The 16,543-nt window shown below is 33.6% G+C and overlaps 2 protein-coding genes across 2 annotated transcripts; both read right to left on the reverse strand.

Moving 5' to 3' along the window:
- Positions 1-6,445: 6,445 nt before the first annotated feature.
- On the reverse strand, positions 6,446-10,267 carry LOC136207285 (exopolygalacturonase-like). Its single transcript, XM_065998573.1, has 5 exons — positions 10,243-10,267; positions 8,792-8,871; positions 7,559-7,867; positions 6,939-7,454; positions 6,446-6,739 (listed from the first exon to the last, which is right to left on the reverse strand). The coding sequence occupies exons 1-5, from the start codon at positions 10,265-10,267 to the stop codon at positions 6,512-6,514; spliced, it is 1,158 nt and encodes a 385-aa protein (XP_065854645.1). The 3' UTR covers positions 6,446-6,511.
- Positions 10,268-13,736: 3,469 nt separating this feature from the next.
- LOC136206977 (exopolygalacturonase-like) lies at positions 13,737-16,071 on the reverse strand. The gene is made up of 4 exons (XM_065998207.1): positions 15,923-16,071; positions 14,884-15,192; positions 14,265-14,780; positions 13,737-14,069 (listed from the first exon to the last, which is right to left on the reverse strand). Exons 1-4 carry the CDS (start codon positions 16,061-16,063, stop codon positions 13,842-13,844), a joined length of 1,194 nt encoding a protein of 397 aa, XP_065854279.1. The 5' UTR covers positions 16,064-16,071; the 3' UTR covers positions 13,737-13,841.
- Between the last annotated feature and the right edge of the window lie 472 nt (positions 16,072-16,543).

The raw sequence follows: 16,543 nt of genomic DNA on the forward strand, positions 1-16,543 counted from the left end.
AATATCCCATAGTTTCCTTAGGGTATCCAATAAAGAAACATTTATCAGATTTAGAATCTAGTTTGTCGGACGCAATGCGTTTGACAAATGCTGAACAACCCCATATTCTCATGAATGAGAATACGGGTTTCCTACCAATGAACAATTCATATGGTGTGGAAGTAGCGGATTTAGTTGGTACTCGATTTAGGGTGAAGAGGGCAGTTTCTAAGGCATAGCCCCAGAATGTCTTTGGAAGTAAGGCCATGCTCATCATGGACCGTACCATATCAAGTATGGTACGGTTCCTCCTCTCGGATACACCATTGTGTTGTGGTGTATAGGGAGGTTTCCATTGTGAGCATATCCCACATTCAGTTAGATAATTTAGAAAATCATCTGAAAGATATGCGCCACCTCGATCGGATCGAAGCGTCTTTATTTTCTTTCCTAATTGATTTTCCACTTCATTCTTGAAGCATTTGAATTTCTCAAAAGCTTCGGACTTGTGCTTCATCAAGTAGATATAACCATATCTGGTATGGTCGTCTATGAAGCTTATGAAGTATCTGAATCCTCCTCTTGCTTGGACTGACATAGGACCGCATACATCTGAATGAATGAGTCCTAGAGTGTCTGATACACGCTCACCTTTATTACTAAAGGGTGTCTTTGTCATTTTACCTTTTAAACATGATTTGCATGTTTCCAATGATTCACGATCAATTTAATTTATAAGCCCATCTTGATGTAGCTTAAGCATGCGTCTTTTGTTTATATGGCCTAAACGACAATGCCATAAGTAAGTTGAATTATCTAGCATATGTCTTTTGGTATCAATTGCGAAAACAGAAATTTTGTCATCTAGCACATAAATCCCATTTTGTGATATTCCTGAAAAATAGAAAATCCCATCTCTATAGAAATCGCAATGTTTGTCTTTTATTGAAATATGAAAGCCGTCGTCAACAAGACGGCTAATAGAAATAATATTTCTAGATATTCCTGGAATATCCTTAGGCTGCATCCGGTATCAAGTACCAAAAGATTCAGACTGTGAAATTTCAATATAAAACATACCAGATGTTGAAGTCCCTGCTTCTTCCCCTTTTGAGGAAGGCTAGGTACACCAACAGTTTCTTTTCCAATGCCCGTCTTCACCACAGAAGTGGCACTCTCCTTTGGGCTTCTTCACTTCCTTTCCCTTAGCTCTAGTGGGCATGGCCCTCTTGCCTTTCTTGGGATGTTTAGGATTGGGAAATTTCCCCTTCCACTTCTTTGATCCCTCTATGACAAGAGCCGGTATTGCCTTGTCTTCCTTCGTATTGGGCTCAACTGACTTGAGCTTAATTGCAAGCTCTTCAAGAGAGGTTTGCAAGTCATTCATCTGGCAGTTCATGATGAACTGTGAATAACTCTTTGGGATGGATTTGAAGAACTAAGTCTATGCTTAGTTCGTTATCCATCGCGAATCCTATACTATAAAGTTTGGTAATATAGCCAATCATCTTGACACAATGTGTCATCACAGATGTTCCCTCTTGCATCCTACAACGATATAACAACTTGGATATCTCGTAGCATTCGCACCTAGTCTGTTTCCCAAACAATTCCGTTAGGTGCATGATGATGGAATAGGCATCCATTTCCTTATGTTGCCTTTGTAATTCTGGTGTCATCGATGCAAGTATGATGCATCCGGCATGATCGTCATCAGCCTCGTGCTTCTGGTAAGCATCAATTTCCTCGATGGGAGCATCATCAGCAGGGATAGGGGGTATCGTTGTATCAAGTACATACCCTATCTTATCGAACTTCAAAACGATTTTGAGGTTGCGATACCAGTCGGTGAAGTTTGAACTGTTCAACTTGTTATCGGTAAGTATATTTTGCAGATTGGTGTTAGTCATGATTTTAGGAGTGTTTCAATTTAAAACTTGAGATGTGAGAAAGAGTAAACGTATGTTATTCATTTGCTTTAAAGTATATCAATCTAAAATTATAGGCCTTTTGTTTATTTTAGATTGCTCCCACTATTTTGCCAAATTAATAGCCCTCCATATTAATTCGAAGAATTTCACAAATCCTTTAGTGAGCTAGGATCCTAACTCCTGAGATTTCTCCTTGAGTTTACCCAACAAGCTAGTCTCATTCGTTAGGTAGATTCATGTAATCAATCACATCTTAAATGTGATTCCTAGGTTATTGGGTTACTAACCACATTAGTAACTAATATGCTATTCATATTAATCCCAATCGTATTGCCCATTAGTTTATGAAAACATGAGTTTACCCATCCAATTATCATAATCTAATTTAAGTATTACCCCATATTCATGAAAAGTGATTTTCGATAATTTAGGTGTTACCGTGAGCTTGAGTTTATCCAACAACCCAAAGGCCCTTAGTACTACCGGCTGAATTATAATATTAGGGAGGGACAACTGATTTTAATAACTTGCTTATTTACTTCACTTTTTAATGAGGGATTTTATTTTAGGTCTCATAATCTAACTTAGTCTTGATTTGCTTTAGCATACATCAGACACATACATTGGCGTTATGGACATATCATCTAAATTATTCCGTCAAGCCAGAGACGGAATAAAAGGGCAAACCTAAGGAAATACTAACTATTACATATTTCTCTTTAGGTCCTCCGTCTTCTGCATGGCGCCTTGAAATTACATATTAATTTCTATACTACTAAAGAAAACTTCAATTGAATTGAAGGGAATTAGATGAGAGAAGAAATTACAATAGATAGTAAAAAGACAGGACTCGCAGGCCCTATTTCAAAAATACCAAAAGACTAAAAAGAGGGTCCAAATATGTCCATAACTCCAAACATGCATAGACTCAATTAAATAAATTTAATTGGTTGATTACATAAGTATTTTATGTAATATTTAGGTTAATCACATTAACTCATCAAATTAACTTTCATCAAATTTTACTTCTAACAGTTTCGTATCCTTTAATATTAAACTTTTAGATTAATATAACTATACAAAACTTTAATTATGCACGTCCCAATTATTTTGATTTTAATTCATTTAAACCCTTTTTGATTTGCAAATAGGTAAAACAAACTTTTAAATAAATTTTCATTCGATAATCAAAACAGAAAACTATTAATTTCTAAAACATATATATATATATATATATATATATATATATATATATATATTTGTTTTAAAACGGTTTTAAAACGATTTTCAGAAAATAGGAAAAACTATTATAGATTTTCCGTTTTATCTTTTAGAATAAATAAAACTGATTTTATCAATCTAACCATAAAACTAATAGATTTTGTTATAATGATTATCAACCAAAATTATTAGGATCATGTGCATAATTAATTTTAATTAACAATTAATTAAAAATTATTTATCTTTTAGAACTAATTAATCAAAACAGTTTTGTTAATTAACCTAACTATAAATATTTATTCAATCTGATTTAAAAACTTCTAAATTTTCATATATGAAATAACGGATTTAACGCAGGCTCTGATACCACTGAAGGAAAAATAGGCTAACGTATAGTAGCAGAAATATAAAATTTTTAACCTATTTCCATTAACCCCAAGATCCGTTAATCGTTATTTAATATAAAGAGGGATAAAAGAAATACTTTTCAGAAGTTCTATCTACCGTTGCAAACGAAGTGCCCACAACTTCATAAGAGATAGAAATTGTCTACCAATCTGCCCCTACCTGAAAATACCTTCCAGACCTCCGAATGACAATCCGAACGGTGGAAACGTGGAAGCATATGTCTAGAAGCTCCTGTCCAAAAATCGCGACGATCCGACGGTTCAATCTCCGGGAATCCGTGAAATCGTCAACTGACCTGATGTAGGAGTAGTAAAACGAATTTCTCCCTTTTGTTTGTTTTTCTTCTTTCATGAACACAACAAAACAAAACAAGTAAACGATTAGAAATCAACCGATGAATAGCAACCAGAATAGATTGCCTCTAATTAATCAACACAAGATCAATGATAAAGAGAAAGAGATGAAATCAATTGAATCGGCAGGAAGCGGTGGATTATTTCGTCCTCAACAAGGGGTGTCGAAATTCTCTCTCCCGGTTACTCTATGTGTATCGAAAATTACACTAAAGGGGGGTATTTATAATCTCTCGTATCTAAATCCTAGTTAGATAGGATTAGGTTACTGAATAAGAATTTAATTCAGAATAAAATTCTTAAATATTATCTATTAATATATCTAAATATAAAAGATAATGATCAATAACCTTATTGGATAATAATAGGAGTAATATAATCTAATTAAAACTCCTAACTTATTTATCCTTTAATTAATTTAATTCATAATCCTAATCTAATTAGGATTAATAAAATCAAACTAATTATTTATGTATTTACATACATAAATCGCCCCCCTCTGTTACTGGGCCTTATTGGACTCAGTTGGGCTTCCGTCAATTAATTAACATCTGTCTCTCTTTTGGGTTCCAAGTCTTATGTGTGACCCATTAGGTTCTTATTGCTTCTAGCCATATGCAACTTATTAAAATTAATTTTCAAAGAATTATATTTTAATCTTTGCATAACGGAATGATGTACAGAGTATGTGATTAGCAAGTCCGTAATCATTCCCCTAGAGCTATAAGAAGACAGGTTGATTCTGTCGTTGACCTTTCAGTATTAGTTACGGTATAATTCAATCCTTTATCAACTACGTCCTTGAACTGAATCTTATGACTATCGGTAATGTCAAGTCACATATAGCGAGACGTTCGTTTTACTTATTCTTGGCCGAGTCAACTCCAATTAGATAGGTTAAGAGAAATCTAATTTCATTCTTAAGCTATCACCTTGCAAGGATTTAGAGTCAAGACTTCCACAAGCGATCCATGGACATATCTCCCATTTATCGGGAGTGATAAATGCTCAATCCAATGTATAACGATCCCGCAATAACTCCCTGTGATACCCAACGTCTGCTGTTCACACCCTAGAGTCATCTCTGTTAAGGATCGTGTTGCACCAGAGTCAAAGCGTCACATTCCGTAATCCAGAATACCAATTAGCATTCCTTTGAGTCTGAGGATTATTTATACCTATTAATACTAATGAGATGAACAGGTGACAAGGATGAATCTACCCATCCTGTTATCTCAAGTCGGGTCCCCAATCCTAATGAACTACTTTTCATCGGATTCATGTAACTGTCCAGATATCTATATATATGAAGCTTGTGAGATCAGCTTTCTGTCGGATAGAAGACATTGTTACATGCAAGTCTCAGCAGTGATATGTCAATCCTAAACATATTACTTGACTTGGGGTGGTTTTAAGTTTATTAGTTTATTATAAAGTTTTGTCTCACTTCATGTTTGTATGAATACTTTATAATCACTTTAAAACAAACTTACGGATTTCCTTTTATTAGACTTTATTTAGTGCTTAAAAGGGATTGCCTTTATATAGTTATAAAACATATATCTCATTAAAACAAATGATATAAAGAATACTTCATTTACATTAAGTTTGTATCCTAGAACAATTGTCTATAGGACACTAAACCCCAACATTTTCCACCCTCACCCCCTTCCCATTCGGATTCCACGTGTAATAGGAAATCCACATACCCATTAAAATAATAACAATAAGAGCGCTATAGAGCCTCGAGTTTACTCAAGGGAAAATATACAAAGTTCAACTTCTATTGTGCAATCATTTTCAGACAAAAATGAAGAAAAGGTGTGTGGAATCATTGTATGAAAACAATAGCAAAGAGATGTTCTTATTCTACTAATTACATGAATTAAATATTTTTCATTGTCAATTTCCATATTACTCCCGATTTATTAATTTTTTTTGTTGAACATCTCTCTACTAAATCAACACCAAGGTATTACTTTATAATATTAGAAGGATAAAGTCATGGTCTATAATATTCTACAATTTTTTATTATTAATAATCTAACTTTTTTTTATTTTAAAATTAAGAAGTTTACTCGGGGAATTTCAAGGATCCCCATTGGGATTTATACAGTAATGGGACGGGGATCCCCACTGGGTGGATATAGCAATCCCCATCCCCCAATCCCATTTAGGTTTTGGAGAGAACAATTCTCCCATCCTCATCCTTATTTTTTTCGTTTATTCCCCGTCTTTGCCGGTTCAGATACCCCCGGTTTTCAGATAATCTCCTCCCCATTGCCACCTCTATATCTGATGGCCTAGGATGAGATGGTCATTTATGAAGATCAACCTGAAACTCAGATGTAGATGCCTTTATGGTCAAAAGTTTATTAGTAGATTTGTAGTCAAACTTTTAAATGATCCGCGTTTAAATGTTAATCCAAAAAAGATGTAAAGTTTATCAAGTCATTGCAACACCATTACCTAATTCAATAGTTTATAAAAAGATTTAATTCACTTATGAACAAATGAAAATAATATGTTTTTTAAGATGCAATTGTAGATACATATATACATCAGAAGAATCTTGAGAAGCACCAATCATAAGAGAGGTATATATAAGTCGCTTTAATTTTAACATCCGGCTGGTATGACACTCCCTGTAAATTTGGGTGTGATATTGACACATTCTGCTATTGCACGACCCGGTGCTTTGCCAACGTATTGCAAATTAATGCCACCCAAGTCCACTTCTTCACATGGATATTGTTTGCTACAAATTAGTTGAATAGCTTTAGGGGTGAATGAAGTTCCTCTTATATTTCTAAAAGAAATTTTGGAGAGCTTGACATTGGATTGAGTCTGACAAAATCATCAAAAAACACATAAAAAGTTAAATGTTGTGAAATAATACAATAAAATTTATGTTAGAAGTATTGGGGTTAAAGATAAAAATATACTTATTTTATTTGAGTAAGTTGATATACTCTTAATACTTATTAAGGGTGCAATAATACTTTCTTTTTTCTCTCTTAATGTATATGATTATAATTATAAATACCTGTTTATTGCAATGATTGCTAGGGCAATACATTTGATCAATAAGGATAGGATTGGAGACATTGTTCATAGTAATATCTTCAAACACCATGTCTGATGCAATGCTTTTATACATTCCTGGCCAAGTTTTGATCCTAACACCATTATCTGCATTATTGATAACGCATCTCTTAAATAATACCCCAGTCACGGGTTCTTCATTCTTATATTTCCCTAAACTTCCAATACTAATGCCATGGCCAGGTCCGCATGATACGTCAACAATTTTAATTCTTGAGCTACCATCCCCAATTGAAATACAATCATCACCGGTACCAATTTTAGTACTCTCAATATTTATGCCTTCGCAACGTCCCATATGTATTCCGTCAGTATTAGGACTCATTGCGGGTGCTTGTATTATAACACGTCTGATAGTTACGTTACGACACTCTAAAAGATTGAAATGGAAATTCTTACTATCAACAGATTTTATGTTCTCCACTATGCCATTCTCAACGTAATCCAACCTAAGAGTCTGAAAAGAAAAAAAAAGTTTTAGAAATACTTATAATGATTTTAGTTACATTATCGTTAAGAAATTATCCATATAAAAAAGAAAAAAATAGGAAAAAATCTTACAATGGGAAGATTCTTGCAATTAGGGTCCTTTTGACAAATGTTTTGTTTCCATGCACGAGATCCATCACCATTTAATGTGCCACCTCCTGTAATTGTGAAATTATTAACATGACCCACCCTAATCCAATAGTCTCCTGTATGAGCTTCAAGGCTACTTGGCGCTTTTAGATTTCCTTTGATCACAAGAACTATTGGAGCTTTACAAGGACCAGCCAAATCTATTTCCCCTAATAAATAATTTCCATTCGGAATAAGAATTTCGCTATACGATGGGCTTCCACAAGCTTCTTTCCAAGCATTCAGCAATGCCTATAAATAAAGTTATCAATCGATTATTTGTATTGATTAAAGTATATACTTTTATTATACATGATAAACAAAGTTAAACATAGCAAATCCCAACAAGGTGTTCATAAAATGATATATTGTCTTTTTGTTAGTTTTTTGTTTCAATCCTGGTTTTTTTTTTGTCAAAATTGAAAAAAAATGACACAAATTCAAAGATCATTCATAAACTTGTTGATTCTAATAGAAATATGAGAAAATTCAAGAGAGATATCTATGTCATTTGGTAAAAAAATTATTCAAGAAAGGACGATCACATATTACTTATCAAACTGATTTGAAACTCGATATAATTTGATAGGTTCCTATGCGGGCCTCTCCTAATTTGATAGGTTACTTATCAAACTGATTTGAAACTCGATTTAATTTTTTTTCTTTTTGCTTTTTAATGTGTTGTGTGACCGAAGGTCACATGTTCGAGTCTTAGGAGCGGCCTCTTGCCAAAAAAAAAAATTGGTAAGGGAAGGCTTGCTCCCAGTACACCCTTGTGGTGGGACCCCTCCCCGGACCCTCGCTTAGTGGGGACGCGTAATGCACCGGGCCGCCGATTTTGCTTTTTAATGTGTGTAACAATCCTGTTACTTCATTTTTAATGAATTACTTATTACTTTACAGATTAATTACTATCAGATGGTTCCAATAATAATGACAAAGTCACCTTGCTCACATAAATAAAGATGAATTCATATGTAAGTAAAAGTAGTAACATTTTTTTGTTGAGAAATAATTAAAAAAAACTTGAATTCAATATACATACTATAAGAATAATTAATATTTATAAATCATAAAGTGCAAATAAAAAAAGCGTATATATGCATTTTAATTAGTTTGATGGAAAATTTTAGTGGAAATTAAGATAATATTGATGTATAAACACAAATTAATAACCTGATTGATATTTGAGGTTTGGCTAGCTTTACCACCATATTTTGTAATATCAATGACATGTTTTTCTGGGATAGCTGCCTCTACAATTGAACCTCACACTAATAAGAAGGGAATTGTAAAATAATTGATGAATGGATTCATCTTTAATGATTTTCCAATTCCCTTAATTTTCTACTTACTCTACGAGATATATTTATACTTGTAAAATCCTAATTTTTTTATCTATCAATTTGCGATAATTTCTACGAACATGCTATTTTTATAATTTTAGACTTTTATTGTTTAAAGTTAATGGTAAGATTTTAGTTAAGAACAAGTCAAACATGCTTGCTTCAATTTTGAACCAATTTTATTTTTCATTTCCATCATATATTTCATTTCGTGGAGTGTATTTTTAAATTTAGATTCATTTCATAATAATTTCATAATAATTTTACAATAATTTATTATAATTTTCTCATTATATTATTTTTACCATTTTTTTAATTATTAGTTATCATTTGATATGGGGAAATAAATAGAAGATTTTGACTACTTTAAATCTAACTTTGATATTAGGTTGTGTGGCTTGTCAATTTGCTCGATAAAAGCTCAATCGTGCACGACAAAACTCGGCTCAAAAGCTCACAAGAAGACTCGATTATAGGTTCATAAATAGCTTCGATTATAATGTTCATGAAAAACTCATGAGCAAACTCGGTCGATCATATTTTTTTAATGATATTATAATGATTATTTTTAAAAGAAGGCGATAACACAAGAATATGTCATCGTGGTCATTAACCTACCTCAGGTTGCACCGATTGCCATGGCTACACTGCAATCCTCTTTTATCGAGGAAACTATAGGAATCACCTATCTTTTCATTCGAGATTCTTTTCTGAACGCCACAAACCATACCCTCAAACTAGGAAAACTATTGATGATCTTTGTATATCACCCATATATTCAGTCGAGAAGCTTTTTCAAAAGCTCCAATAGGTCCAACATCGTCCCATGCTTTAGTAACAATGACAATGAATACAAAAGAAACATCGACTAGTGCTCTAGAATAAACGATAATACATATGAAAAGAAGAACCAACATGCTGCCTCCGAGTAACCCTAATCATATGGTTGATGTTTTTGCAAAACCGCAATGGCGGAGCTTGGATTTCATAGATGAGGAACTATCAAGTACCGAATAAATTTATTCAAGAGTGGAACTGACGGCAGTGATCTGAGCCCTGGGTTGGCTCTGCCACTGATTTAGTAGGTTTAAAGGATGAAAATGGATGTTTAATGACGAAATATGAAACCGTTAAAAGGAAAAAAAGAGACATGGTAATTTGGAAGATGAAAGACTTTAACTTTAGTCCAAGAATGCAACCATAGAATATATGGAATATGGAATGGACCCATAATGAGAAAATCGATCCCAATGCAAAACATACTATGGTATTTTTATTTACCGCCACCATTGGATAATTTTGCCATAATGAGAAAATCGATCCCAATGCAAAACATACTATGGTATTGCTATTTACCGCCACAATTGGACAGATTTGCACTTGGCATACATACAAAAAATTTCGAAACTAGGGAAAATTTTTTTTAGCGAAAATTCAAAATTTAGCTTAAACGGATGCGGCATATCGTTTGACCCATGGCGGGTCCGTTCCCACCATGGGTCGCGCATTATACCGCATCCGTTCCCACCATGGGTCGGGTGGTATGCCAAATCTGTTTAGGCCAAATTTTAAAATATGCAAAATAGTAAAATTTTTGGCCATGAAAAATACTAAATCATTCAATTTTTTATGACGAAAAATGAAAAATTCTTCTATTTTGTGACGAAAAATGTAAAATCGTCATGAAAAATATGTATTATTATCATGAGTTCTTTGATAAAAAGATGTAAATCTTAATGTTTCCGACTCGTAATCATCCATTTTTGGGGTTCGGATGGTCACACATCAATTATTTTCATAATTTTAATTATTATTGTTCGGGTTTATGATTTTGGAGAGTGAACTTTCAGTTTTTGATCAAAATTATGCAAATGGCAAAAAAGTCCAAAAGAGGTGGTGGTAAGGAATTTGCAGGCGGTATTTAGCAGTTGATTACATCGTTATTTTCTGAACGATCTTTTGAAGATCTTTCACATTTAGATTATTCCAATCAAATCATACACAATCACTCCAAATTAAAAGATAGAAGTAACTACATTTCATGTGAGTCGTCAAGTCGGTTCTTTTGAACCGAGGCGGGTAGAATGTGAATGTCGAGAGTTGAGTAGACGTGGGCCTGTAGGATCTGTTTTCCCGTGTCAATGAGTACTAGACAAATGTTTACATTTAGTAAGGCATTCTAAGAGGTGTTTGTCCCTTTAAAGCACAATTGTGTTTTTTAGGGAGCATTAATTTGAAGGCGACGTCATTAATAACTACAATGATGGGAGTGACTCTTAGGCTTCTCGGTGTCTAGTATAATTATCCTTTGTTGCAACTAGAAGTCATTTTACACTCGGAATTTTCGAAAAAACTCTAATGTGATTTTCCATTTTTGTCTTGTCGCTCTTAGGTCTCGATTTTCTTATCGAGGGAAGGTGTCTGAAAACCTAGAAGGCTAGGGGATGTTGTTCTAACTGGTACTACTTTATCTTATTGTCTGATTACAAGGTCAGTCATTTCACTAGTTTCGACCTTTATCATTTTTGGTCTTGCTACTCTCGAATTTCTCGTGCATCTTTTGTGTTTCTTAGGGGATGGGGTAGTATGTCATTGTTAAGGTCGGATTATTGAGTTGTTTGAGTGGGAGTATGTTTGAAGCGGTTGTCGGGTCACAATAAGCGTTGAGCGGTTTTGGCATTCGAGACTCTATTCTAAAGGAGTCACAAAAAATGTGAAAGAGGAATCGAGCGAAGGGTAAAAAAAATTCATTGAAAAGGCCACTACTTCACCATCCAAGGCAGAGCAAGAATTACATTCTTCCTCAGTCCCCACTCCTAAGAAAGTTAAAGTAAGGAGTCAAAAGCTCCGGTAGATAAGTTTGAGCTTTTTCTGCAAGGAATGTGAGGGGTGCGAGAGAAGCTTTACACAATTTCTATTGTTTTAGCTAAATCATATCAGAGTATTATTTGGAAGCTTGGGACCGTCTATCTAGAATTATTTGAGAAAATTTGAGTAGGAGAGCTAGGGAAGAAGAAGAACTCTCAAGGCCGGAAGTTCGATGTTTATGATCGTCTGTTGGCTCCAGAGTCGAAAGCTTTGGAGGATGCCTACAACAATATTATAGAATAAGACTTGGGGGCAGTCTTTTTGTGATATCGAATAGCAAGTTGCTAAAATTGTTTGAGTTCTCGAAGAAAGAGGGGGCTGATTATCTGGTTAAGGGTGGCGATGGGGAGGGGCGAGGACGGTTAAACATGTCCCACTCCTTCCTCAAATATGTATGAGGACGGTTTCAGGGAATCCCGTTTAAATGATTAAGAGATTTTTTCACCCTCACCCCCTTCTCATTCGGATTCCACGTGTAATAGGAAATCCACATACCCATTAAAATAATAACAATAAGAGCGCTATAGAGCCTCAAGTTTACTCAAGGGAAAATATACAAAGTTCAACTTCTACTGTGCAAACATTTTCAGACAAAAATGAAGAAAAGGTGTGTGGAATCATTGTATGAAAACAATTGCAAAGAGATGTTCTTATTCTACTAATTACATCAATTAAATATTTTTCATTGTCAATTTCCATATTACTCCCGATTTATTAATTTTTTTTGTTGAACATCTCTCTACTAAATCAACACCAAGGTATTACTTTATAATATTAGAAGGATAAAGTCATGGTCTATTTTTTTTTTGGTAAGAAGGGAAGAAAAAAAAACAAACAAACAAAAACCTAACCCGGGATCAGTCTAGGAAGACTGACCCCAATCCTATCCTCAAGAAGAGAAGGTAACAGAAAAGAAGGAGGAACGGAAAGGGTAGAAACACCTAACATCCCCCCATGCCCAGCAGCTGCCAAGCGATCCGCCACGCGGTTTTGCTCCCTATAAATATGGGAGAAGGTAAGAGAATCGAAGGCAGGACGAAGCCTCAAGATGGCTTTAATGAGATTCTGACTCTTAAGACAAACAACATGTCTATCCGAAATCCTGTTGATAGCCTCCAAATTGTCAGACTCCACCGAAAGTCTTTTAACACCCATGCGAATGGCGAGTTTAATGCCAGACAAGATCCCCCAGAGCTCTGCAGTAAAGGAGGAGCCCGTACCTAAGTTATGGGTAAACCCAGCCAGCCAGGCGCCACCAGAATCCCGAAGAACTCCACCAGCAGCAATTCTGCCATTACTAAGGCAGGAGCCATCCGTATTCAACTTGACAACCCCTTCCCTGGGCTTCCTCCAACCAACTAACTGGACCTCTTTAACCGGGGAGGGGTGAATAAAGTCATGGTCTATAATATTCTACAATTTTTTTTTATTAATAATCTAACTTTTTTTTATTTTAAAATTAAGAAGTTTATTCGGGGATTTTCAAGGATCCCCATTGGGATTTATACAGTAATGGGATGGGGATCCCCACTGGGTGGATATAGCAATCCCAATCCCCAATCCCATTTAGGTTTTGGAGAGAACAATTCTCCCATCCTCATCCCTATTTTTTTCGTTTATTCCCCATCTCTGTCGGTTCAGATACCCGCGGTTTTTGGATAATCTCCTCCCCGTTGCCACCTATATATCTCATGGCCTAGGATGAGATGGTCATTTATGAAGATCAACCTGAAACTCAGATGTAGATGCCTTTGTGGTCAAAAGTTTATTAATAGATTTGTAGTCAAACTTTTAAATGATCCGCGTTTAAATGTTAATCCAAAAAAGATGTAAAGTTTATCAAGTCATTGTAACACCATTACCTAATTCAATAATGTATAAAAAGATTTAATTCACTTAGGAACAAATGAAAATAATATGTTTTTTAAGATGCAATTGTAGATACATATATACATCAGAAGAATCTTGAGAAGCACTAATCATAAGAGAGGTATATATAAGTCTCTTTAATTTTAACATCCGGCTGGTATGACACTCCCTGTAAATTTGGGTTTGATATTGACACATTCTGCTATTGCACGACCCGGTGCTTTGCCAACATATTGCAAATTAATGCCACCCAAGTCCACTTCTTCACATGGATATTGTTTGCTACAAATTAGTTGAATAGCTTTAGGGGTGAATGAAGTTCCTCTTATATTTCTAAAAGAAATTTTGGAGAGCTTGACATTGGATTGAGTCTGACAAAATCATCAAAAAACACATAAAAAGTTAAATGTTGTGAAATAATACAATAAAATTTATGTTAGAAGTATTGGGGTTAAAGATAAAAATATACTTATTTTATTTGAGTAAGTTGATATACTCTTAATACTTATTAAGGGTGCAATAATACTTTTTTTTCTCTTAATGTATATCATTATAATTATAAATACCTGTTTATTGCAATGATTGCTAGGGCAATACATTTGATCAATAAGGATAGGATTGGAGACATTGTTCATAGTAATATCTTCAAACACCATGTCTGATGCAATGCTTGTATACATTCCTGGCCAAGTTTTGATCCTAACACCATTATCTGCATTATTGATAACACATCTCTTAAATAATACCCCAGTCACGGGTTCTTCATTCTTATATTTCCCTAAACTTCCAATACCAATGCCATGGCCAGGTCCGCATGATACGTCAACAATTTTAATTCTTGAGCTACCATCCCCAATTGAAATACAATCATCACCGGTACCAATTTTAGTACTCTCAATATTTATGCCTTCGCAACGTCCCATATGTATTCCGTCGGTATTAGGACTCATTGCGGGTGCTTGTATTATAACACGTCTGATAGTTACGTTACGACACTCTAAAAGATTGAAATGGAAATTCTTACTATCAACGGATTTTATGTTCTCCACTATGCCATTCTCAACGTAATCCAACCTAAGAGTCTGAAAAGAAAAAAAAGTTTTAGAAATACTTATAATGATTTTAGTTACATTATCGTTAAGAAATTATCCATATAAAAAAGAAAAAAATAGGAAAAAATCTTACAATGGGAAGATTCTTGCAATTAGGGTCCTTTTGACAAATGTTTTGTTTCCATGCACGAGATCCATCACCATTTAATGTGCCACCTCCTGTAATTGTGAAATTATTAACATGACCCACCCTAATCCAATAGTCTCCTGTATGAGCTTCAAGGCTACTTGGCGCTTTTAGATTTCCTTTGATCACAAGAACTATTGGAGCTTTACAAGGACCAGCCAAATCTATTTCCCCTAATAAATAATTTCCAATCGGAATAAGAATTTCGCTATACGATGGGCTTCCACAAGCTTCTTTCCAAGCATTCAGCAATGCCTATAAATAAAGTTATCAATCGATTATTTGTATTGATTAAAGTATATACTTTTATTATACATGATAAACAAAGTTAAACATAGCAAATCCCAACAAGGTGTTCATAAAATGATATATTGTCTTTCTGTTAGTTTGTTTTTTCAATCCTGGTTTTTTTTTTTTTGTCAAAATTGAAAAAAAATGACACAAATTCAAAGATAATTCATAAACTTGTTGATTCTAATAGAAATATGAGAAAATTCAAGAGACATATCTATGTCATTTGGTAAACAAATTATTCAAGAAAGGACGATCTTCACATATTACTTATCAAACTGATTTGAAACTCGATATAATTTGATAGGTTCCTATGCGGGACAATAAATTTTAAGGTTTTAAATTTGTTTCTTTTTGCTTTTTAATGTGTGTAACAATCCTGTTACTTCATTTTTAAGAAATTACTTATTACTTTACAGATTAATTACTATCGGATGGTTCCAATAATAATGACAAAGTCACCTTGCTCATATAAATAAAGACGAATTTATATGTAAGTAAAAGTAGTAACATTTTTTTGTTCAGAAATAATTAAGAAAAACTTGAATTTAATATACATACTACAAGAATAATTGATATTTATAAATCATAAAGTGCAAATAAAAAAAAAGGGTATATATGCATTTTAATTAGTTTCATGGAAAATTTTAGTGGAAATTAAGATAATATTGATGTATAAACACAAATTAATAACCTGATTGATATTTGAGGTTTGGCTAGCTTTACCACCATATTTTGTAATATCAATGACATGTTTTTCTGGGATAGCTGCCTCTACAATTGAACCTAACAATAATAAGAAGGGAATTGTAAAATAATTGATGATTGGATTCATCTTTAATGATTTTCCAATTCCCTTAATTTTCTACTTACTCTACGAGATATATTTATACTTGTAAAATCCTAATTTTTTTATCTATCAATTTGCGATAATTTCTACGAACATGCTATTTTTATAATTTTAGACTTTTATTGTTTAAAGTTAATGGTAAGATTTTAGTTAAGAACAAGTCAAACATGCTTGCTTCAATTTTGTACCAATTTTATTTTTCATTTCCATCATATATTTCATTTCGTGGAGTGTATTTTTAAATTTAGATTCATTTCATAATAATTTCATAATAATTTTACAATAATTTATTATAATTTTCTCATTATATAATTTTTACCATTTTTTTAATTATTAGTTATCATTTGATATGGGGAAATAAATAGAAGACTCGGCTCAAAAGCTCACAAGAAGACTCGATTATAGGTTCATAAATAGTTTCGATTATAATGTTCATGAAAAACTCATGAGCAAACTCGGTTCGAT

This window comes from Euphorbia lathyris, chromosome 9, assembly GCF_963576675.1.
Source record: "Euphorbia lathyris chromosome 9, ddEupLath1.1, whole genome shotgun sequence".
NCBI lineage: Eukaryota > Viridiplantae > Streptophyta > Magnoliopsida > Malpighiales > Euphorbiaceae > Euphorbia > Euphorbia lathyris.

Excerpts from the sequence above, each read along its gene's own strand:
- LOC136207285 (XM_065998573.1), bottom strand. The coding sequence starts at position 10,267 with ATGGCAAAATTATCCAATGGTGGCG. Across the intron at positions 8,872-10,242 it reads AAAATTATCCAATGGTGGCG|AGGCAGCTATCCCAGAAAAA; the intron begins GTAAATAAAAAT and ends GTTCAATTGTAG. Across the intron at positions 7,455-7,558 it reads ATTGCAAGAATCTTCCCATT|ACTCTTAGGTTGGATTACGT; the intron begins GTAAGATTTTTT and ends TTTTCTTTTCAG.
- LOC136206977 (XM_065998207.1), bottom strand. The coding sequence starts at position 16,063 with ATGAATCCAATCATCAATTATTTTACAATTCCCTTCTTATTATTGTTA. Across the intron at positions 15,193-15,922 it reads AAACCTCAAATATCAATCAG|GCATTGCTGAATGCTTGGAA; the intron begins GTTATTAATTTG and ends CTTTATTTATAG. Across the intron at positions 14,781-14,883 it reads ATTGCAAGAATCTTCCCATT|ACTCTTAGGTTGGATTACGT; the intron begins GTAAGATTTTTT and ends TTTTCTTTTCAG.